Genomic DNA, 25268 nt, shown 5'->3' on the forward strand with positions numbered 1-25268 from the left:
TCGCACAAATCTCACCATTTTTCAAGCCTCACTGGATACCACTGGTAGACGAAAAATCTAACGTGGGCACTAAGTCTTGTGTCTAATCAAAAGAAGGTCTGAAAGCGGGTAAGAATGAAGGCCAGTCCCCACGTAATGGGATAAAAACATGTTTTGCATTTTAAGTAAATAAATTAAGGTATTTCATTTAAAGGATTTTGATAATTCCCTCCTTGAAAAGCATGTAACTAAGACCGTGCCTTTTTGGGCAGCCATCGACGTTAATTTTATCAGGTTTAAGAGATAATTTCATTTTAACCATAATATTTAAGTTTATTGTTAAAACAGAGTTCAAAATTTAGGTATTAAATTTTAACGTGGTGATTTTTACAAAGCAGATAAATCATGGGGGTAAAAAATAAACATTCCCTAGCTTTAAAAGAGGAAATAAAGAGAGAGGTGGCCGAGCCGTCGGATGCGATGAATTTGGAGGCGGAGTCACGGAAGAAGCGGGAGGTGGTCGTTCTGGGTTTAGCCGATGCATGCGGCGATGTGATGCCGGTTCCGAAGGAGGTAGGGGTTGACAAGGTCGCCCCCGCGGCCGTCGAGCTCGGTTTCCAGGGCCCCGATATTGGTGTCGCGTTCAAGGTTTGTTTTTTTCTCCGATTATTTTTGTTTTTGTTTTCTTCCTTTTTGATCCGATGGTTTTTGGTTCTTGCCCTTTGATTACTCTTGTTCTTCTGGTCAAAGTCGCCTTGCTTTCGATTTAAAGATCTTTTTTTATTCTCAATCGGCTGGTGTAATGAAGGATCTCGTTCTGTTTTCAGATCCTAAGCGCAAGGTTTTGTCTTTTTGATATTTCTCTTTTCTTTGTCACTCCAGGTTGCACTTTTTTCGAGTTCATATCCTTTTATTTCCAATTAGTCATGAAAATCGCACTTTTTGTTGCCATTTGGCTCTGCGTTCAGAACGTACTGTCCTTGTTCTTTTTCATTTATTATGACTGTTCTTCATGGTAAAGTGATCAAATCCCCTTTTGCTTGGGTTTTAGTATTACCTTTTTATGCATCTCACAGTTAAAAAAACCTTCTTTCAAGTTATAATATACTTTTGTTCTTATTTTCTAACATCTATTTTGACACGATCTCTAACCAGAGATAGATGCTGTCTGTTCATATGCTTATATTGGCACTCCTTATTTTTGGTCGAACTCTCGAAAAAATATTTTATTATTTCGACACTCTCTGTTGTTGGAAAAATTGAATATACACGTAATCGTTTTCCACTTTAGGCTGTGGTTTAACGGATGTAATTTCGGTCGTTTGTTTTGTCCCAGAACTTCTTTAGGCGTAGAGAAGTTGGCGAATTTGTTAGCGGAGCATTAGCTGGTGCTATGACTAAAGCTGTTCTTGCTCCTCTAGAGACTATCAGGTCTGGTTCTTCTTGTTTGACTCTATTTTAGCACTTTTATCATAAACAAATAGTCGCATTTACTTAGCTGTGATAGATCTCATTTCATATTTACGTGTTATTTTGGGGAAGTTGGTTCTTGCATGGGAATATGGGATATAGATTTGCACATTTTGATGAAACTTATTGTGCCATCTATCTATGTGGGTAATTACATCATACTAAGTAAAATTTTGTAATTAACTGATAAGTATAGTTCCATAAAGATTTAACTGTGGCCCTTGATAAGGTTGACTAGTTTCAATATGTTACTGCCACTGTTAGTAGAATCAGTTACTATTATGTTATACATTTTAGTCAGCATGGTAGTATAAGATGGAGGAGTATAAATGTCTAAAACTACTCTGTGCGGCATTTTGTTCATCATTTGTATATTTTGCCTTTGAATCTTGATGCTTCTCGAATTGTGTCTATATTACTGTAAGATACATCCCAGGGGTTACTTGTTCTACGCGTTTCACCGTATCACTCTTTTTTTTTTTTTTTGTTTTTTTGCAAAACTATTAAAAGTTGGTCTAGATCCTCATGTATTATGAGCTAAATTGTTTTCATTGTGTCTAATGATTTATTTTTATTGTAACTTCTCAAGAAGCTGCTGTCTTGTATCTTCTTTTTGTTGCTATCTGATTTAATTGAATAGCGAGCATATGCAGTTTCAAAATGGGAAGCTATGTCGGTGAAAGTTGATTTTGTTTTTCATGATTTTTTTGTGCATGTTTCAGTATGCTGGTTACTTGATTTTGTTATGAATTTCATCTGAAGTGGATTGGACAACAATGGCACTGTTGCAGGACGAGGATGGTAGTCGGAGTTGGATCCAAACATATTGCTGGTAGCTTTCTAGAAATTATGGAAGAGAATGGTTGGAGGGGGCTTTGGGCAGGAAACACTGTTAACATGCTTCGCATAATACCTACGCAAGCAATTGAGCTTGGTACATTTGAATGTGTAAAACGTTCTGTGACATCTGTACAAGAGAAATGGAAGGAGGATGGAAGCCCAAAGTTAGAGATTGGTCCAATGAATCTAGATTTGTCCTTTCTGTGTATGTCTCCAATTGCTGTTGGTGGAGCTGCTGCTGGTATTGTGAGCACAATCATCTGTCATCCTCTTGAGGTTCTAAAGGTATATTAGATCATGATGCAAAAACCAATGCTGATCCATCATTTGCTGTTTTAAAAATATTAGAAAAGTTTTCCTGTGTCAGAAGCCCAGTTAAGCCATTGACGACGACTTCTTTTCCTACTCTTATGTTATTCACTTAGATTTGCAGTTCTTTAAGAACTCCATGTTGGATTATTACCATGCCCAGATGTCTTTGTGTTTTTGTACACACTAAAGAGTGAATGTTTTCATTTAATTATACACAATTTTGTAGATATAACTTTTTATGGCTCTGAAAATTTGTATGGATTGATGGCTTTTTTGATGTTGAGAAAGTGATTCCAACCCTGCTATTAAACCTACTTATATACTGATTATCTTCCTTGTGATGATGATAACTTGCTGTGCCTGATAGCTGAGTTTCAGATAGACGAGAAATCCGCTTGTTTGGGTTTACATTAATTGCAGAATTATAGTTTCTGAATCAATGTCTAGGTTACGAATTATATTGTTCAATCAGTTTGTTTCTTCAACAAGATATGGCTTTATACTTACCTTGTGCAAAAAAGGACAAGATATGGCTCTAAGGAAAGTTGTCAGCTGCTGTGTTTCTGTTCTCAATCCCTAATACTTATCGTGCACGATTCCTTTCTCATAAAAAAAAAAAGACTTCTTTTGATGGTTTTACAGCGTTCTGTTTCAGTTAATGCTTTTAATCTGTTGCTTTGATGTACTCTTTTTAACATGGATACATTTGCTTATCTTACTTTCTGTCCAACAATTACAGGATCGTTTGACTGTGAATCGAGAAGTTTACCCCAGCATCACTCTCGCTCTTACTAAGATATATAAGAATGATGGGATTGGCGGTCTGTATGCTGGTTTATCGCCAACATTAATCGGCATGCTTCCATACAGTACATGCTACTACTTCATGTATGATACCATGAAAACTCATTACTGCAAAGCCAAGCAGAAGAAGTCATTGAACCGTGCAGAGCTGCTGATGGTAGGCGCTCTTTCTGGTATGTATTCAAGTGCAGCCACATAAGTAACTTAATGAGATTATAGCCGCATCTATTAGTTTGCATTGCTCGAATCATTTAGCTGACCGCAACCAATTTTTATTGTCAGGTTTTGTGGCAAGCACAATCAGCTTTCCACTAGAAGTTGCAAGAAAGCGGCTAATGGTCGGATCCCTGAGAGGAAAATGCCCACCTCACATGGCGGCTGCATTGTCTGAGGTTGTTCACGAGGAGGGCTTGCTGGGCTTGTACAGAGGTTGGGGCGCCAGCTGCTTGAAGGTGATGCCTGCATCAGGGATCACTTGGATGTTCTATGAAGCATGGAAGGAAATTCTGCTGGCCGACCGACCTCACATTTAAATTTGCAAAAAAGATTCTTGCCATCGATCGCTGCTTATTGCAATTCCATCGTGGCTACTCTGTGGAGGGTGATGCCTTTTTTTTTCTCACAATTTCACCTGCTGCAGATTGAGAAACAAAAGAGTACTGATAACATCATATTGTAAGAGGCTGTTGAAAATTTTTGACTCTGGAATTCGATCTGTAGACTTTGCTTCTATTGTATCGATTGCTTGTTGAATGAAAAAAGTAGTTATTTCCTTCTCATTCATGTTCAAGCATTTGCCACTTCCATTGTGATGTGTGTTGGATGAACACCGAGCCAAAGATTCGTCACCTCCTTGGGGTCTTGCCCCATCAATGCTCGTGTACAAGAGCTCCCTCTAGGGGAGACTCCCTTACCGAACTGGTTCTCTTCGACCTTAACCTTAGACAATTCTTTACAATTGCAGTCACCGTACAATGTTGTGCAAAACTAGCCCTTTAGAGATGGTTAAACTCAAGTGTAACACCTGGCCAATAGCCCGACCATGCTGACTTCGTCGTTGTCCCCTCTAGTGCCCAACCTCTTTCCACTCGACCAGCCGACTCCTGGCTCTCCGTTCGTGTAGTGGATTATGCAGCGTGTATGGCAATTTGCGTGGCTAGCGTGTCAGGCCACGTGAATATTACCATCAATCGGCTATATAAGGCTCAACGATGGTATTCTTGTTTGAGATCGCTCTCGGGTGAGTCAGCGAAAAGTAACTATCATCAAGAAGGTTATAGATGACACGATGACAAAAGGGGTCATAAAGTTGTTACAAACACTTAACAAGAGATTAGAATGAGTGTCAAGGTTGGACTCGACATGACTACTATGACGTTCAAATTAGCATGGAAGGTTAGAGGTAGATGCAAAACAATGGAGCAGTAGTAGAGTTTCAATGTATGTGCACGCGTACTTGTCCTTGCGGGTGTGAGCAGCTCTTTAGAAGGTTGTGAATATGCAAGTCTCTCCAGGACATGCACGGTTGTTCACCACATGTTCTGAAATGTATGCTTCTATTACACATGTTCTCTCGATACCTGACCCGTTCTCCACATCCACGAGAGAAAAGGTTCTATGAATGAAACCATTTAGGTTGTGAGCCTGCACCCAGGATGGATAAGAAGACGAGGCCGAGTTGAAGATGAAGTTTGGGGGAGTCGATCCAAAGGAGTTGTAGTGTCTGAGTCCAATGAGTCGGGTTGATTGAGTTGGAGGAGTTTGGTGGACCAATCTTGAGGAGCCGGAGGGTCTAAGTCCGAGGAGTCGAGTTGTATTGAGTTGAAGGAGTCCAATGGGTTGATCTTGAGGTGGATCAAGTCAGAGGAGTCTAGTGGGCCGATCCCGAGGAGTCAGAGGGTGTAAGTCCGAGGAGTCGAGTTAATCGAGTCAGCGAAGTTTGGTGAGTCGATCTTAAGGCATCTGGTGAACCAAGTCAGAGGAGTTTTGTGGCCGATCGTAAGACGTCGGATGGACCGAGTCGGAGGAATCAGGTGGGCCGATCCAAAGAGTCAAGTGAACCAAGTAGAATGTGTTAGATGGACTGACTGGGAGGAGTTGGATTTGACCATCACCTATGCATATAGGCCTCCCTATCCTCTGCGTAGATGGTAAGTTAAAAGTATGATTTTCTTCTCCTACGTAGAGCATTTGGCTCATCCCTCTTCTCCCTTGCGCCCACCTGTGAGGCTTTAAGTTCAGCTTAAACCTAACTTAACCGTCGGAGAGATCACAACGGCCATGCCAGCGCCCACAAACGCATGTTGACTCGTAGGACCTCGGTCTCAGCCGGCTGGACCACAGACACAACTGTGACTCGAGAGATAGGAAGGGAGAGGAGCCCGAGTCATCGGGAGGTGACACCATCAGCTACAATTATTTTGGAAATGCGCCATTAATTAGATGAGTAATTAAATACACCGGTTTCAATGATTTAAGCTTGTTCTCCAAAATAGTTTTTTTTTTTAAAAAAAACTTCCAAAATAATCTTATAGAACTAGTCTTTTGTGGTCTCCCAACAATTTCGTTCCCCAATGCACCACAATCTCCCATTGATCTCCGAAAATAATCAGAAACTCAAAATCTCACACCGATAAAAGAACATTTGTTGAATTGTTCTCTCTTCTCTCTCTCTCTCTTTAATCTCAAGAACAAGAAGAAGGTTGCAACGAACAAGAATAAGCCATGGCCGTCCTCACCAACCTTGTCCTGCTCCTCCTCCACGTCGCCGTGGCGTCCCTCGCCTTGGCGGAAGATCCTCCGTCTCCGAGCACCCTTCAGGAGACCTGCGCGCACACGCTCTTCCCCAAGTTGTGCGTGGATCACCTCTCCTTGATGCCCGAGAGCCACAGCGCCGACGCCCACCACATCGCCGAGCTCGCGATCCGCGCCGCCGCCTCGACGGCCTCCAGCACCTCGACCTACATCGACAATACCCTGGAGGCCGCCGTCAACGACTCGACGTGGCAGCAGTGCCTCAACGACTGCGCGGAGAGTTACATCGACGCGGTGGAGCAGCTGGACGACTCGACGGGCGCCATGGAGTCGAACAAGTACCCGGACGTAAAGCGCTTCGTGGCCGCGGCCGTGGCCGACGTGGAGACCTGCGAGGAAGGCTGCAAGCACGCGCTGTTCCCGGAAAAAACCAAGGTGGCGGAGATGAACGAAGTGGTCAAGAATCTGTGTGCCGTCGTTCAGGCCCTCGTCGACCGCTTGCACAATTGAGTGCTCGTCGATTATGTAGACGCCATTCGATATCTATCTAATCTACATACGTGCATGCGATCGTAATTCGTATCTTATTGCGAGCTATTAGTGATCATTGAATTCTTTTGCTCGATCTTTCAATTCCCGAAAGCTAAAGCGATTGATCTCCAAGTATCAGTGAATCGCACTTTCGATTATAGATCTTGAATTATTGGCACGTTATTCAAATTGATCTGTAATTCAACCAATTTTGTACAACAGTTTTATTATGGTCTAGGCCACTCGATATTGGGCCCCATAATGGGCCTTTTATCCAAACAGATTATTTAATGAAACGCGTTGCTTCGCCGCCGACTACGATTCGACAGAGCTCAGCGGAGGTGGAGAGAGAGGGAGGGATGCTGACGCTTACTTGCAACTCTTGCAACAAAGAGTTCGACGACGAGGCGCAGCAGAAGGATCACTACCGGTCCGAATGGCACCGCTACAATTTGAAGAGAAAGGTGATGGATTTTACTTACTCCTAGGGTTCGGCTTCCGACGATCCGGATCCTCGAGTTGATCGATTTTTTTTTTCTTACTTACATATATCGGACGGAGTTTTCCTTTCTTGTTTATGTTTATTGGTTTGAATGATTGGGGTTTTTTTTTTTTTTTTGAATGATTGGGGTTGTGGATTAGTAGTCTTCCGGAATGTTATGGGGCTTCGTTAAGATTCCGATCCTTGATCTTTGGCGTTCTCAGTTTTATCGAATTCTTTCACATGAATAGGGCGTGTGGTCCAGAACAAAACGGTTTTGTGGTACTTTCCTTATTCTGTGTTGTGCGATGCCTCAAATTTGATATTCTTTTGTCTTCCCCTCATCGTGGAAACAAAGCTCTCATGTTTGTTGTCGTTTTGAAAGATAAGTCTCGTAGGTGACTTTCTTGTGGAGTGTCTACCATGAATATTTTTTGGGGATACGACATTCCAAACATGACCAGTGAATTATCTCAGTGGCATAAGTCACTGGCACGTTAACGGATGCTTGGATTATGTTAGCTGTGATCCCATAAATTGGCTATTTGCTAATCTTCACTTTGAATGAATACCTTGAGCTTTTGCTTTTCTTTACTTGTCCCATGGTCGAAGTGTAGAACATGTAAAAAAAAAATCCTAATGTGCTTATCTTTCGCATGACCTTCCAGGTTTTTGTTAAAGTCGTCAGAGAATATGGTAGCTTGAAGTATTATTATAATAATATTTGATATCTTTGGTTTTGGGCTTTCAAATTTAATCATATGATTTGTGTACAAAGATTCGAGTGGTATAACTAAAGGATAAACTCTAAATCAGCAGAAAGTGTCCTTGCTAATAGAGTTTCAGCTCTATTCTTTGACAGTCGTATTAACCATAGTATTTTTTTTTAATAAAGTTTTATTAAAACGTCCTTACACGTGAAAAAATGTTAAAATAAATTTGGTGCCATATGTCTCAGGTTGCAGGAGTCCCAGGAGTAACAGAAGAGTTATTCCAAGCTAGACAGTCAGCTCTTGCTGAAGAGAATAGCAAGTTGAGTGCAACACCAATGCTCTATGGATGTGCTCTTTGTGGCAAGGAGTATAGAAGTTCAAAGGCACGAGCTCAGCATCTTAAATCACGAGCTCATACTATGAAAACATCAGAGGAGGCAGGCTCTTCAGTTGCAGGCATCACTACAATAAAACCATATACCCTGCGAACATCAAATAAGATAACTAGTAAGGCTCAAGTTATTGGAGAAAATGAGGATGTTGAAACAGATGAGAGTGAGGATGAATGGGAGGAAGCCAATCCTAATGACATGGACGTTGCTTCTGAATCTTTGTCATATTTGCATGTTGGGGAAGGCAATGGTGCTTCTGATGATGAGCAAGTTGATGTCATTGATGAAGAATTGGATGCTTCTTGTTGCTTTATTTGTGATCAAAAGTATGACAGCATAGAAAACTGTATGGTTCATATGCACAAGAAGCATGGTTTTTTCATTCCTGATATTGAATATTTGAAGGATCCCGAGGGCCTTCTTACATATGTTGGTCTCAAGGTGGAAATTTCATTTGCTTTTCGTATGTTCAATATCCTACTTCCAAAATTTCTTCCACTGGAAAATCATTCTCTCTTCTGGCAGGTAAAGAGGGATTTTACATGCTTGTACTGCAGTGACAGATGTCTTCCCTTCCAAAGCTTGGAAGCTGTAAGGAAGCATATAATTTCTAAAGGTCATTGCAAATTGCGTTATGGAGATGGTGGTGATGATGAGGATGTGGATTTGGAAGATTTCTATGATTATAGCAGCAGGTTTATCTCCTGGGCTGTCTTAATGATTTTGGCTTGTTTTTTAATCATCAACAACATCATCAAACCATAATTTGTCCCAACTATTTGTGGTCAGCTATATTTTAAAATGATTGCAAATCCATATGCTCTAAAATTATTTTCTATGTCTCTAATTTAATTTTTGACCCCATTTACAAATCAATCTAGAGCCCATGAGTCCTGATTTCAAATTATATTTACACAAGACCATGCAATCTTTTTTACATTTTAGGTTGTTTCCTTTGACATTCATCTGCGCCTTCTATAAGTGACTCCCTGAATCTGCTAAATGAATAAATTGATGCATCAACTGGACTATTAGGGAGTTGTAACCCACTCTTTTGTTGTATTCTGAAATCAAATTTATCAGAAGCTAAAGCAAGGACTGATATAGAAATTATGTTGAGCTCATTGTTGAGCTTGCTACCAGAAAAGGCAAAACATGAAGGATGATTACCTAGAAAAAATATTTTGAACATAGTAGCGTTATGAGATAAGTGACTATTTGAGTATTTCCTTTATCACTTGAACATTTTGATTATTGTGAAAAAAAATCTTCTCTATGTTTGTTCACTTTGGTCTTAAATTAAACTGACAACAATGAGCCGGGTTAGCTTTAATTTGTTCAGTTGCATGAATTTTATCCTTCAATTGAACTCTGTATAGGTGAATGTTTGACAGCAATACACATGTCTAATAAATAATTTTTACATCAACTAAAGTTTTCATGGGTCTTCCTCTATCTCTTATGAATTCACTGTTCCATTCAAATAGTATAATAATCTGTTGATACTCTTTGAATATGCTTGTACTATATTTAATCTATTTTCTCTGACTTTATCATCTTGCTACATTTAATTTCTTTTGCATAACAACGTTTTTGCTTTGCTTTTCTATTAACCATGCACATCCATTTAGTATTCTTGTCTCCACTACACCGTTTGTTTTTTTAGACAAATTATAATTCATTTGTATATTAATGTTGTTTTACATTCTATCAATCTGAATTTGCTCCGACTGAGATTTATTTTCGACATTTGAATGTTGTATCCTTTTTCCTAGTTATGCGGATGCGGATGGTAAGCAATTGATGTCAGTTGAAGACATGGATAATAGTGTTGAACTAGGAAGTGGAGGCGTTGAGCTCATCATAAAACAAAAAACAGAGACTGGCGTGCTTATTCGAACTTTGGGATCTCGAGAATTTCTTCGTTACTATCGCCAAAAACCACAGCCATCTCCTACACGTGAAATTGCATTGGCTCTTTCTTTAGCAACAAGGTACTGACACCTTCAATTTTGGATGCATTTGGAAAAATTTTGGTTGCTTGGATTGACATTCCTCTACAAAAAAGTTTTCTCTGCCAAGTTTCTTGATCTCCTTCTTGATGGCATTGTTTCTCTTGATGTTTTGAAGTTATTTGATGGATATTATTATCTTAGGATTTCATGCTATGTACATGCTTGGATTTTTGTGGTCCCTTGGATATTTGATATGTTAACAGCATGATGTCTAATAAGGTATCATGGCACTCATCTTTGACTCTGACATGCTTTAAGATGATTGGATACCTTTGCTATGTGCAACATACTTGGATTCTTTTGTTGTTCATTGTGTTGGTATGCCAACAATCTATGAGATCTAATATAAAAAGACATCATGGTGCTTATCTCTGCATCTGACAATGCTTTAAAAAAGAATGAAAGATCTGTTAGTTAAGGCTTTGTCAAGTGACGAAGCTTTGGAAACCTGCTGAATGGTTATTGAATAATTAAATCTGATCTTATTCAAGTTGCCGTTTGACGGTTCTGAGTTTTTTTTTGTATAATTGTAAACATACTAAAAGCAGAAGCTTTAACCAATTGATGCCTTTTAACCTTTTTAGTTTGACTCAAAATGTTTTTTTTTTCCCTTTTTTTTTGCCTGGTTGTTAGTCATTCAATGGCTTAGACTTTATGGTTTATTTGGATCATTTTTTGTTGAATTAATTCTAGTACATTTTTTTTTTAAAAGCCAAGGAGCTATACAAGGAGAAACATTTTTTTTTTTACTGAACATAGACTAGATGGTGACTAATGTATAGTGTCTCTCCCCCTTTCGTCTCTGGATGTGAATACATATCATGCTAGAATCAATTGTTTATTGGAACTATAAAGTGTTGGTTGCTACTCGGAAAACCTAGAGGTTCCACTGTACAAAAATTTTGTACAAAGGTCTGAACCTTTTCCTAGCTACCATGTGTTCTTTTAAATTAAATTTTGGATCGCCTGCGGAACTTAACACGTTTGATCCAAAACTTAATCTATTCGTTCTTTTAGGTTTTGACTTGGGTCTCCTGCGGAACTTAACACGTTCGACCCAAATCACCTTAAGTTATTAATTCCATTAAATATTAATTTCCATAATTGGTTCCCAGTACTGACGTGGCGAGGCACATGGCCTTCTTGGATATGGGAGCAACCACCACTGACTAGACAAAACCTTTTATAGAAAGGTAATATTTAATTTCCTAAAATAACTTTAGGTTAACCGAAAAGAACAATCAAATCACAAGGAAAAGAAAAAACAAAAGAACACAACATCGAAAAACATATTCGAAATTCTAGAATCGTAAGCCTCTTGTATTTGGTATTATTTCCATAAATAACTAGCATGATGCGGAAAGGAAAAATTACTAGTTATACCTTCTAAAAGACCTCTTGATCTTCTACCGTATTCCTCTTCTAACCTCGGACGTTGTGTGGACAACGATCTTCCGAGATGAGAACCACCAAGCACCTTCTTCTTCCTTCTAAGTTTCGGCCACCACAATTCTCCAAGAGAAGTAGAGGTCCGCCACCACCACCAAGCTCCAAGGGATGCAAGAAACAAAATCACCTTTCTCTCCTTCTTCTCCTAGCTAGAACCGACCACCATCAAGAGCTCCAAGAGAGGTTGCCGCCGGCCATAAGAAGAAGAGAAGAGGAAGAAGCTAGGGCCGGCCACCAAGGAGGAAAAGAGAGGAGAAGAATAATAGAGTTGATCACCCATGAAGGCACCTCTACCCCCTCTTTTATAATCCTTGGTCTTGGCAAATAAGGAAATTTAATTAAAAACTTCCTTAATTATTTTGTCATGAAAAAGAAAATTTTATTTAATTAAAAATAATTTCCTTTTTACAAATACAATGGCCGGCCACACCATTCCACAAATCAAGGAAATTTTAATTCACACAAGAATTAAAACTTCCTAATTTGCTTTCGGAAATTTATAAAAATTTCTCAAATAATTTTTCCCTTCATGGTGGTTAATAAAAAGGAATTTTTATAAATTAAAATATTTCTTTTAAACATGTGGATAAAAAGAAAGTTATCTCTAAAAATTAAAATCTCTTTTAATCTACAAATAAGGAAAGATATCAAATCTTTTCTTAATCTTTTGTAGAAACTTATAAAAGAGAATATTTAATTTTAAACTCTCTTTTAAATCATGAACATGATTAAAATTGAAAGTTTTCTTAAAATTTAAAATCCTCCTTTAATCAACAAATAAGGAAAGATTTCAAATTTTAAACTCTCTTTAAACATGTAGATGATTTACAAAAGTTTTTACCAAAATTAAAACCATCCTTTTAATCTACAAATAAGGAAAGAGATTAATCTCTTTTCTTAATCTTTTGTAGAAAGTTATAAAAGGAAATTTTTAATTTTAAACTCTCTTTTAAAATCATAATATCCACATAAGAAATAATTTTAATAAAATCCTTTTTAATATTCTAGTGGTAGGCCACCCAAGCTTGGGACCCACTTTGGCCACCATCTCATCCATTGGACTTGGCCTAGCTTGGTTTCAAGCTAGCTTGGCCGGCCCCATTGGATGGGTAAGAAGGTGGGTATGCGGTGGGTATAAATCTCTATATCTAGAGGCTACGATAGGGACCGAGAGGAGGAATTGGTTTTGGTCTCCAGATCGTGTTCACCCCGGACACACAACTTAATTTCATCAATAATTAATTCCACTAAAGAACTATTATCAATCCCACCAATCCCAAATTACATTTGGGCTCCTTCTTATTATGAGTGTTAGTCTCCCGTGTTTAAGATAACAATGTCCACTAATTAAGTAAGTTCTGACAACTCACTTAATTAATATCTAGCTCCAAGTAGTACCACTCAACTTCATCGTAACGTCGGACTATGTCCAACAGGTTTAACAAGACAATCCTTATGAGCTCCTCGTGAGGACATTCTCAACCTAGATGACTATGACACAGTTTCCTTCTATAATCAACAACACACACTATAAGTGATATCATTTCCCAACTTATCGGGCTTATTGATTCATCGAACTAAATCTCACCCATTGATAAATTAAAGAAATAAATATCAAATATATGTGCTTGTTATTATATTAGGATTAAGAGCGCACACTTCCATAATAACTGAGGTCTTTGTTTCTTTATAAAGTCAGTATAAAAGAAACGACCTCTAATGGTCCTACTCAATACACTCTAAGTGTACTAGTGTAATTATATAGTTAAGATAAACTAATACATAATTACACTACGACCTTCCAATGGTTTGTTCCTTTCCATTTTAGTCGTGAGCTACTGTTTATAATTTATAAGGAAACCGATAACATGATCTTCTGTGTGTGACACCACACACCATGTTATCTACAATATAAATTAATTGAACAACTACATTTATCATAAATGTAGACATTTGACCAATGTGATTCTTATTTCTAGATAAATGTTTATACCAAAAGCTAGGCTTTTAGTATACACTCTAACAATCTCCCACTTATACTAAAAGACTGTGCTGCCATACATCTGATTCCCAACCCTTCAACATGCCCATCAAAAGCTCTTGCCTTAAGGACCTTAGTGAAAGGATCTATAGGTCATCACCTGATGCAATCTAGGCGGCAACAACTTCTCCTCGTTTATACGATTTCTCGTATTGGGTGGTACTTGCGCTCTATTGTGTTTACTTGCCTTATAGACTTATGGTTTTTTCGAGTTTGCTACTGCACCAACATTATTACAATAAATTGTAATAATCTTTGGACAAACCAGAAATCATTTCTAAGTCTATCTTGAGGTTATTGAGTCATTCAGCTTTTATGACTACCTCAGAGGCTTGCCATATACTAAGCTTCTATGGTGGAGTCCAGAAAAACACCTATGCTTATCACTCTTCCATAGTTATGACTTTACCTCCTAAAGTAAACACAAAACCCCGAGGTTGACTTATTATTGTCCCTATCCGATTGGAAGTCAAAATCCATACAACTCACAAGGACCAAATTAACTGCCTTGTAAGCTAACATATAATCTCCAGTACCTCTAAGGTACTTAAATATATGCTTTACTGCAGTCCACTGTCCTTGTCTAGAGTTACTTTGTTATCTGCTAACTATGCCTTTCGATCTCGTGCATAGCATACATTAGGCTTCTGTCAGCCGAAGCATAAAGGACTGCCTTTATTTCCTTTATCTCCTTTGATGTCTACAGAGACATATCTTTAGATAAAGTTACTCTATCCTGAAAAGGTAAGAAACCTTTCTTGGAGTTTTGTATGCTTAAAACGAGTAAGGTTTTTTTTCGATGTATGAAACTTGGGATAAGTAAAATATTCTTTTCTTGCGATCCCTTATTACTTTGATCTCAAGAATATATACATTCTCTCAAGTCCTTCATATCGAATTGTTTGGACAACCATACCCTTACTTCTGACAACACTTTGATATTGTTTCCAACTACCAAAAATGTTATCTACGTATAGTACAAGAAATACCACCACGTTTCCATCACGCCTTTTGTATACACAAGACTTATCCGGTTACTAAATAAATCCATAGGTCTGGATTACTTTGATAAACCGGATGTTCCAAGACCTTGAAGCTTTGCCTCAGTCCATAGACTGATTGAGCTTTACACACAATGAACCCTTCCGGTTGCTTTATATGGATGCTTTCTTGAGACTTCCATTAAGGAATGTTGTCTTGACATCCACTTGCGAATAGATAAAAGAATCGGATAGATTTTAGCGTGACTACCGGTGAAAAAGTTTCCTTTTCATCAAGCCTCTCGAAGGTTTCTACCTTCAGCTCATCCTTCTTTCCTATTATGACCTTTTACACCCAAAGGCTTTTACACCATTTGGTGGTTCTACAAGCTTCAGATTTTATTAGAATACATATATTCTAATTCATTATTCATTACTCTTTGCCAAGAATCTGTATCTTTATCTTGAGTGCTTCATCATATGTACGGGAGATCGGGTTCATGTCCTTCAGGGATCGAGTCCAAAACTCTCCCAAAACATGAATTTTTAGTTGTTTAACAACCCTCCCACTATGACAAGACACTTTCGTAATTGTGTATCATTTGTGATACGTGTTGCGATTTCCTTGTGGTATCTCATCTTATACTGTTGGTACTAGATTAGACATATCTTTTATTATTTCCTTAAGAACAAATTTACTTATGAGCACGTGGTTCCTTATATAGTCCTTTTCTAAAATCGGTCATTGATGCTAATAATGACCTTCGATTTTAAGACTATAAACCTTCTTTTGTTTATCTAGGATAACTTACAAACAAGTGAACTCTATCCAACTTATTATTGTCTCTCTTTAACATATGTGTTTACACGAATCCGAATATGCTTCAAAATAGGTTTTCACCTATTCAAGAATTCTATATGAGTAGAGAGTTCTAACTTGGAAGGTACTATGTTCACTTTCGTTTTCGAGTTTATCCTTAAAACAAATTTGGTAATTTTCTGAATAACTCATCATCTATCTAATTATTCCATAAGAGTCCTTTACCTTCTTTCTACTACACCATTCTGTTGGGGTGTACCAGATGCAGTTAGTTGGGATTGAAATCCAACTTCTGATAAGTGACTCCTAAAATCTCTCAAGAGGTACTTGCCACTACGATCTTCCATAGTGACTTTTTACTTTAACATTTCTCCGCATCAACCTTGTACTCTTTGAACTAATCAAAGTACTTAGTCTTGCGGTACATTAAGTAAATTTATTTGTATCTTGAATAGTTGTCTATAGACAAAATATTCAATACTATCTCTTGTCTGTATAGTCATAGGATCACACAAATCAGAATGAACCGATTTCAACATATCTTTGACTCCATACCCCTTGGACTTAAAAGCTTCTTGGTTATTTTCCTTCCAAGTAAGACTCGTAGGTTGGAAAGATTTCCACTACTAATGAACCCAAAAGTTCATCAGCTACCAATGAATCCTACTTAAGTTAATATAACCTAGCCTTAGATGTCAAAAATATAATTGGTTTATTTTCGAAGGTTGCTTTCTCTTAAGTTAGAAGATGTGTTATTAATTTCCATTTGTTGCATCATGGGAGTTATTGGATTATAAATTGTCAACCAACATACCAGAATAGATAACTTCCCTATTTTTCTTGATAACAACTTTGTTATCAAAATAGACATAATATATCTATAATAGTTTAGAAACTAAAATCAAATTTCTCAATATCCAAATTTTATCCCTATTGAAGAATAAACCTCTCCCACTGCAATAACTGCTACTTTTGCAGTAGTGCCCATGTAGACGGTGTTTTTATTTTCATTTAGTTGTCGGGTTTCCTGGAACCCCTGCAATGAATTGCAGACATGATCGGTGGCTCTCATATCTACACACCAGGTACCGGTAGATAACTCCACTAAACGTGTATCAACTAATGAATAAAATACACCTATATTGTTCTTAGTTCTAAGAGGACAGTCTACCTTAATGTCCAAATCTATTTCCAATCAATTATAATTGGGACCACTAAGTCTATCCTAAAGTATATCACCTAGGGATTGACTCTTCCTAAGAATCACAAAAATATTTGGTTAAGACCAACTCCTTAAAACCCATGAATTTTGTATGTCACGTTAGTGTGGACATATACAAATTCAAAGAGGAAATTTTATCATTTAATTTTATTATCTCGTCAACCTTACTTTATGACGAATAAAAATAATAGTTGGTCTATCTTTAATCAAATAGTTGGTCAAGACGTCTAAATTTAAAATAATATTGATTCCTCTTACAATACTATTTAAATTTACCAACTCCTTAAAAATCCCATGAATTTTGTATGCCACGTTAGTGTGGACGTATACAAAATCAACATTTGTAAGAGGAGGGTTTTACCCATTAACTATCTTGTCAACGTAACTTTATGACAAATAAAATTATCTCAAACACCGTTAATTTTGTATGCCACGTTAGTGTGGACGTATACAAAATCAATCATTTGTAAGAGGGGTTTTAACCCTTTAATTTTATTATCTTGTCAACCTAGTTTTACGACAAGTTAATAGTTGGTTTCATTTGGTCACACAAATAATAGCGGTGACTCGATGGGAGGATACTATTAGATGTGTCTAAGTGTATACCATTACTGACACTAAGTCCATTAATAAGATTATGCCCTTCCGTTGGGGAAGACGCTCTTATTAACTTCCTATAGTCATCCAAAATGGAAGTCCATTACAGTGATCCGCAAACAAGCTCATCCGTTATGGAGGAAGGCACTCGAGCCAACGCAAGCTTGTTTGCATCACTTACAAACCAAGAATGGAGACCGTGGATTTACTTAAAATCCTCTCCCACTTAGTTATTTATTAATGAGGAATTTTAACTACGCTAGCCTACTAAACTTGTAAACTAACACGCACAGGACAATATAAAAGCAATAAATAGAAAATCTAATTTTCAACTATTATGGCTTTTATCTATAGTTATCCTCCGTGTGTTGTCATCCCAAGTTGCTGCCATATTTGCCACCGGGTCTTGCTGTCGATCCATCTTGCTCCTTGTTCAGCTGCGTCTCTGGTGTTCCACGCTTTGCAAGATTCGATCCATGACATAAATAAATTTTACAATTTTGATCCTATATTCCATAAAAGGAATGTATATGTATCTAGATCAAAAATAAAATTTAATAAAACTAAATACGCCTCTGCTGTATTTTATAATACAATCACGCACACAGATAAAATGCCTTTGACGTATCCAAGGGTCCAATCACACATAATAACTATAAGCCATAATAGTTGGATCCTGCGTCCACAAAGTTAGACATCCTACTATTATCCCGCCTAAATTATGTATGGTGCGTAATTAAACTAATACCAAATACACGAGGCAAATCCCTAGCTCTGATACCAATTGTTGGTTGCTACTCGGAAAACCTAGAGGTTCCACTGTACAAAAATTTTGTACAAAGGTCTGAACCTTTTCCTAGCTACCATGTGTTCTTTTAAATTAAATTTTGGATCGCCTCCGGAACTTAACACGTTTGATCCAAAACTTAATCTATTCGTTCTTTTAGGTTTTGACTTGGGTCTCCTGCGGAACTTAACACGTTCGACCCAAATCACCTTAAGTTATTAATTCCATTAAATATTAATTTCCATAATTGGTTCCCAGTAGTGACGTGGCGAGGCACATGGCCTTCTTGGATATGGGAGCAACCACCACCGACTAGACAAAACCTTTTATAGAAAGGTAATATTTAATTTCCTAAAATAACTTTAGGTTAATCGAAAAGAACAATCAAATCACAAGGAAAAGAAAAAACAAAAGAACACAACATCGAAAAACATATTCGAAATTTTAGAATCGTAAGCCTCTTGTATTTGGTATTATTTCCATAAATAACTAGCATGATGCGGAAAGGAAAAATTACTAGTTATACCTTCTAAAAGACCTCTTGATCTTCTACCGTATTCCTCTTCTAACCTCGGACGTTGTGTGGACAACGATCTTCCGAGATGAGAACCACCAAGCACCTTCTTCTTCCTTACAAGTTTTGGCCACCACAATTCTCCAAGAGAAGTAGAGGTCCGGCCACCACCACCAAGCTCCAAGGGATGCAAGAAACAAAATCACCTTTCTCTCCTTCTTCTCCTAGCTAGAACCGGCCACCATCAAGAGCTCCAAGAGAGGTTGCCGCCGGCCATAAGAAGAAGAGAAGAGGAAGAAGCTAGGGCCGGCCACCAAGGAGGAAAAGAGAGGAGAAGAATAATAGAGTTGATCACCCATGAAGGCACCTCTACCCCCTCTTTTATAATCCTTGGTCTTGGCAAATAAGGAAATTTAATTAAAAACTTCCTTAATTATTTTGTCATGAAAAAGAAAATTTTATTTAATTAAAAATAATTTCCTTTTTACAAACACAATAGCCGGCCACACCATTCCACAAATCAAGGAAATTTTAATTCACACAAGAATTAAAACTTCCTAATTTGCTTTCGGAAATTCATAAAAATTTCTCAAATAATTTTTCCCTTCATGGTGGTTAATAAAAAGGAATTTTTATAAATTAAAATATTTCTTTTAAACATGTGGATAAAAAGAAAGTTATCTCTAAAAATTAAAATCTCTTTTAATCTACAAATAAGGAAAGATATCAAATCTTTTCTTGATCTTTTGTAGAAACTTATAAAAGAGAATATTTAATTTTAAATTCTCTTTTAAAACATGAACACGATTAAAATTGAAAGTTTTCTTAAAATTTAAAATCCTCCTTTAATCAACAAATAAGGAAAGATTTCAAATTTTAAACTCTCTTTTAAACATGTAGATGATTTACAAATAAGGAGAGTTTTTACCAAAAATTAAAACCATCCTTTTAATCTACAAATAAGGAAAGAGATTAATCTCTTTTCTTATAATCTCTTTTCTTAATCTTTTGTAGAAAGTTATAAAAGGAAATTTTTAATTTTTTAAACTCTCTTTTAAAATCATAATATCCACATAAGAAATAATTTTAATAAAAATCCTTTTTAATATTCTAGTGGCCGGCCACCTAAGCTTGGGACCCAAGCTTTGGCCGGCCACCTACATGGCTCATCCACTTGGACTTGGCCGGCCCTAGCTTGGGTTCCAAGCTAGCTTGGCCGGCCCCATTGGATGGGTAAGAAGGTGGGTATGCGGTGGGTATAAATCTCTATATACTAGAGGCTACGATAGGGACCGAGAGGAGGAATTGGTTTTGGTCTCCCGATGAAATTAAGCATCCCGTGTTCGCCCCGAACACACAATTTAATTTCATCAATAATAATTAATTCCACTAAAGAACTATTATTGAACTACCGCACCAATCCCAAATTACATTTTGGGCTCCTTCTTATTATGAGTGTGTTAGTCTCCCTGTGTTTAAGATAACAAATGTCCACTAATTAAGTAAGTTACTGACAACTCACTTAATTAATATCTAGCTCCAAGAGTAGTACCACTCAACTTCATCGTCATGTTAGACTACGTCCACCTGCAGGGTTTACATGACAATCCTTATCTCTTGGGGACATTCTCAACCTAGATCACTAGGACACGCTTCCTTCTATAATCAACAACACACACTATAAGTGATATCATTTCCCAACTTATCGGGCTTATTGATTCATCGAACTAAATCTCACCCATTGATAAATTAAAGAAATAAATATCAAATATATGTGCTTGTTATTATATTAGGATTAAGAGCGCACACTTCCATAATAACTGAGGTCTTTGTTTCTTTATAAAGTCAGTATAAAAGAAACGACCTCTAATGGTCCTACTCAATACACTCCAAGTGTACTAGTGTAATTATATAGTTAAGATAAACTAATACATAATTACACTACGACCTTTCAATGATTTGTTCCTTTCCATTTTAGTCGTGAGCTACTGTTTATAATTTATAAGGAAACCGATAACATGATCTTCTGCGTGTGACACCACACACCATGTTATCTGCAATATAAATTAATTGAACAACTACATTTATCATAAATGTAGACATTTGACCAATGTGATTCTTATTTCTAGATAAATATTTATACCAAAAGCTAGGCTTTTAGTATACACTCTAACATAAAGATCCATTAGTTATGACTGATTGGCGAGTGAGCAGACATTTGGACATTTTGAATTCACATGCCTTTTGAATCTTATCTTGCCATTATACTTTATGAAGTCTATCACTATATCCAACATTTTTATTCCACTAATAAAAATAAGATTTGAATTATTATATTATTTTTTTCTCATTTGGGAAATATCGTCCCATATTTCAAGTCTTAATCTCCTGAGCAATTGGATTGGTATATGCTTAGCTTCTTGCATTTGTGCTGATTTTAGTTCTTCAAGGCATTGACTGTTATATACTATCATTCATATTTCTACTCTCATTCTTATTATTTCTTCTCAGTTGGACATTTGACCACTACTCCGTATCTAGGTCCATACTTTTTAAATTGGGGATCTGATAATTATTTTCTATTTTCAAATTTCAATTATATTCAAGTATACTGCTGTCTATTCTGTTTATTTTAAAGGATTCCTGTCTTATTAATTCCTCTTTGTTTTTTTTACTTTGTTTCTTTAGTATATCTAGCTGACAATTGATTATTCCTATCTGGAATTGAATTCTTGAAATGAATAGTCTTTCAATTCACCATATCCACTAAGGCAATTTGTTATCTTGGCATTCTTTATTTTCAAAGTTTTATTCTGTTTCCTTATTGATGGAAAGAGGTGTTTCTATAAGAAACAACCTAACAAGAGGCATCGTTGCAGGTATCGAAGCATGGGCTTGGCAACTGTACAATCAAAGGAGCCAGTTGTTAGGATGAAAGTTATGCGGGAGATAAACCGGCGTGGGATAGAATCCATGCGCTCAAAGATTGGAATGAAGAGTAACGTCATTAGAAATCTCCCCAAGAATGTGCCATATTAAGGTAGTAGAGAGAGCCTTTCTAGTTGCTTATTTTTCACTTAGGAATGAGGAAAACTTGAATGGAGCAAAATTTGCATTACATGTTAAGAACGTAATTCATATTTGTGTGGTTCTGTTTGATAGATTTTAGTCTTTATGTTATATTCTGTAGTATTTATGATGGTTCAAACTATAACATAATAATTAACATCAGCGCGGCCCTGTACTGTGCTCTGCATCAACTGACCGCTATTATTTTCTTTCTAATTCTTATTTCCTCTACATGCAAAGATTAGCCGCATGGAAGGCTGGACTGGGGTTTTTAACCTTTTTTTGTCTACACACTGAATTAAGTGAAGTCATAAAGGCATTTTGGTTTTGCTTTTTCTCGATCCCACTGGTGGTCCAGTTTGAGTTTTATAATTATGCTTAGCATCATATCGTAGAATGCCAGATTGGGTTGGCCTGTCCGACCAGAAAAAAATCAGGCTAAATTTTGATCCTGATAGAATTGGCCAATAGCAATGCATCAGCACCCACTTAGCTAATAATCTGAAGTTGTTTATGCTTAAAAACATGTACAATTCATTCAACAATTATCAATTTGTCATTCAGTCTGAGGAAATGAACTAGGAAATCATGAATTTGAGATATTAATTTTTGTTCACCGGGCAGATATGATTATATGAATAACTGTGAGATCAATCCGCTGAATTAGCAAAACCATTTCCTAGTCTACAATCTCAGGGCTATAGAGGGTATAAATTATAACAAAAGTAAATCCAGACTCTCATAGCTCATTCTCAGGTGATTTAAAAGGAGGTAAATTATGAAGTTAATTATGAAGTTAATTTATAATCGACCGTCTATCGAAAAATGATCTTTATCCTATTATAGTAAATCTGTCATTTCTAATCAACTGGTCATCTCGTGGGGATGATAGAGAGTACAAATGATATGAATCTAGATGTTATCAGCAGGACAATAAGTGTGCAAAAAACCAAAGTTATGAGTAAAATTAACAACCATAGCATTAATTCCTCACTGTAGCATTAATTCTTGTAACAGGTACGAAGAAACAAAATTGCTTTAAGAACATAACACAAAAGCAAAGGACAAGTCTGAAACTGAAACCGGAATGTATTTGAAGTTCCACATATGTTCAACTCGGTGACCTCCGTGGAATGCTCTTGCGCCGGTGCCGCTTTTCCTTAGCATGGTTGCCTTCTTGCACGTGAGTTACCTCCATTTCGCCTGAAGGAACCCCTTCAAACTCAGGTCTCTCTACCTTCTCCATCATTTCATTCTTCCCATCTAAATCTTCCTTAATTATCTTCTTAGGCCTTCCTCTTCTCCTCTGTAGCTGCACAAAATCCAAACCATCCTCGCTTTCCCCCGCCACTATCTTCAACTTTCTCTTCAGCTCATTACCCTCATCCATGGTATGACAGTTGCTAACATAGGTTTGTTTTTCAGTAAGATGGTTTTAGATTTGAAGGAGTTTCAGTAAGATGGTTTAAGATTTGTAGAGGAGATTTAATGACACCTCTGTTGTGAAACCCATTTATGGATCATAGTGGGTAGGGCAATTATAAAAAGGTAGGTGGTGGTTCAATGTGAAACCAACTCCAAGTGCATGAAAGTGTTCTGGTTTGGATTGTCTTGCTTCAAATTATAGATGAGTAGAAGTATCTTTAAAAATTAATAAGGTAATTAAGAGAAATATGCTGAAATGGAAGCACTCAAATTCTGAACCTACAGAGAGTTCTATCTTTCCCAAATAAAGTTTCTTCATTGATGTCTCAACCTGTAGCACTTGAAAGACAGTTCAAACTTGCTGATAGGTCAAGTTCTTTTCGGGTAAGATTAACTTTCATTGAATTTATGGTTGGTGCGATGTTGAGCCTACTCACTCGTATATATACATATAGAAGCAATGAATGTGCACCACGAGGACTAAAACCAGTTGGCTAATGGCCTACATGATCATCCCACATTCATTAGAGGGACCTTTTACTTCTACATGCCACTCTACTGACAGATCTAGAAAAGGAGTTCATTGATGAATAGTTGAATACAAACAATGTACATAGGGAATTATATGAATCATTGCATGCACAAACACAATATTCATTTCCTGTCTTGAACAGTCCGTGACTGAGACAGGTACACTTTGGTGTTGTTTATCTAAGCACTTTGGATTCAGACATCTAGGCATTTCTTTTTTTATGGAACTCACCCGAGATCATATTATTTGATGTACCTCCTTTTTTGGGTGTTGCTCACTTTTAGATGGATTATCTCTGAAAAAACCACAGATCAACATCCAGTGTAAAATTCATAAATTAGGTTTGAAAGTTAAAAGGATTTAGATAACAACGTATGAAAGCTTACTGTTCTGATATCTTGCTCATTGAACATGTTCAGCTCCTCTCCCCTTTGTCTATTAACTTCAACCTGGAAGTGTGTCAAGGATTGGTCTTTCTATGAAATGTACCGAGTAATCATCTATTTGATTTAACATTTTTTTTTGTAGTGTACCACACTGCACTAGAAAATGATTATCTTACATCCAGTAATCCCATCATTACGGCACATTCCATTTCTGGTAAACCATGCAAATACAACACATTGTTGCATCTCCAAAGAAAAACGAACTGGCAATCATTTACATGAAAATTACACACCAATCATGTGGATGGGAGACTAGGTTATATTTAAGTACTGAAATCAGAGTTATTGTTCGTGTCTGAAATTCGTATGCGAGAACCTGCCCATGTTTTTGGTTGTGTACAATAGAGTTGAAACAAACATCGGCCATGTATCTCATTACCTACTTGCATGTTCCAGTCAAACAAGAACAACTGCAGGGTAGCAGCTCAGAAACCCACCTAGTGCACGAGGCACTACAACCATTATAATCCTGCACTTTAGCTCAAGTACCACAGAAACAGAGCCAATACTCCAAGTCATTGTATAGCATTGCAGTTCTATTGTGGTAATAAACCCAGTTGGACTTCAACTGTTTCAAATAATTACAAGGAGAGAATGAGATAGTGGTGAAGTGGCATGAAAGCTTTTGAGAACGTAGAAGCCCAGTTTGGCTACTCAGTGGGTTCATTATTGCTAAAGCCGCATGCACAAATGACCTTCACTCTTCAAAGTTTGTGATTTTCATGAAGCTCAGACTCTGTCAAAGCTTGCTTGTGGCCCACCAACATAGTCCTGGTGTAACATCTCTAAATTGCTTATAAACTACATGTGATCATGACCTCGCATTGGTCCCAAATAGCCAATAAATATTCCTTCTGCCATGTTATACCTAGTGAAAGATTGCATCAAATTATCTCTCTCACCATCCTCCTAACTTTGATTTCATCAATCTTCTACTATCCATCAAACCTCCCCCAGAACATGACATGATTAAATGGTATTCCAAGAGATTATTTTTTAGAAAAGATGGTGTTTTTATTTTTTTTTTTGTCAATCCTAGTTGGATTTTAGGATCTAAGGCTTCCATCACTGAACATGGGTGCCACCAAACCACCA

General features: G+C 37.2%; 3 protein-coding genes across 3 annotated transcripts; all 3 read left to right on the forward strand.

Moving 5' to 3' along the window:
• Positions 1–418: 418 nt before the first annotated feature.
• LOC122042102 (probable mitochondrial adenine nucleotide transporter BTL1) lies at positions 419–4195 on the forward strand. Its single transcript, XM_042602049.1, has 5 exons — positions 419–627; positions 1316–1410; positions 2241–2574; positions 3341–3578; positions 3688–4195. The coding sequence occupies exons 1-5, from the start codon at positions 460–462 to the stop codon at positions 3936–3938; spliced, it is 1086 nt and encodes a 361-aa protein (XP_042457983.1). The 5' UTR covers positions 419–459; the 3' UTR covers positions 3939–4195.
• A 1934-nt stretch (positions 4196–6129) lies between these two features.
• On the forward strand, positions 6130–6669 carry LOC122043943. The gene has a single exon (XM_042604500.1). It carries the CDS (start codon positions 6130–6132, stop codon positions 6667–6669), a length of 540 nt encoding a protein of 179 aa, XP_042460434.1.
• A 326-nt stretch (positions 6670–6995) lies between these two features.
• On the forward strand, positions 6996–21961 carry LOC122042103 (cytoplasmic 60S subunit biogenesis factor REI1 homolog 2-like). Its single transcript, XM_042602050.1, has 5 exons — positions 6996–7154; positions 8130–8717; positions 8802–8971; positions 10052–10270; positions 21581–21961. Exons 1-5 carry the CDS (start codon positions 7050–7052, stop codon positions 21738–21740), a joined length of 1242 nt encoding a protein of 413 aa, XP_042457984.1. The 5' UTR covers positions 6996–7049; the 3' UTR covers positions 21741–21961.
• The last annotated feature ends 3307 nt before the right edge of the window (positions 21962–25268 follow it).

This window comes from Zingiber officinale, chromosome 2A, assembly GCF_018446385.1.
Source record: "Zingiber officinale cultivar Zhangliang chromosome 2A, Zo_v1.1, whole genome shotgun sequence".
Classification (NCBI taxonomy): Eukaryota; Viridiplantae; Streptophyta; class Magnoliopsida; order Zingiberales; family Zingiberaceae; genus Zingiber; species Zingiber officinale.

Excerpts from the sequence above, each read along its gene's own strand:
- LOC122042102 (XM_042602049.1), top strand. The coding sequence starts at position 460 with ATGAATTTGGAGGCGGAGTCACGGAAGAAGCGGGAGGTGGTCGTTCTG. Across the intron at positions 1,411-2,240 it reads GCTCCTCTAGAGACTATCAG|GACGAGGATGGTAGTCGGAG; the intron begins GTCTGGTTCTTC and ends GCACTGTTGCAG. Across the intron at positions 2,575-3,340 it reads ATCCTCTTGAGGTTCTAAAG|GATCGTTTGACTGTGAATCG; the intron begins GTATATTAGATC and ends CAACAATTACAG.
- LOC122043943 (XM_042604500.1), top strand. The coding sequence starts at position 6,130 with ATGGCCGTCCTCACCAACCTTGTCCTGCTCCTCCTCCACGTCGCCGTG.
- LOC122042103 (XM_042602050.1), top strand. The coding sequence starts at position 7,050 with ATGCTGACGCTTACTTGCAACTCTTGCAACAAAGAGTTCGACGACGAG. Across the intron at positions 8,718-8,801 it reads TTACATATGTTGGTCTCAAG|GTAAAGAGGGATTTTACATG; the intron begins GTGGAAATTTCA and ends CTCTTCTGGCAG. Across the intron at positions 8,972-10,051 it reads TTCTATGATTATAGCAGCAG|TTATGCGGATGCGGATGGTA; the intron begins GTTTATCTCCTG and ends CCTTTTTCCTAG.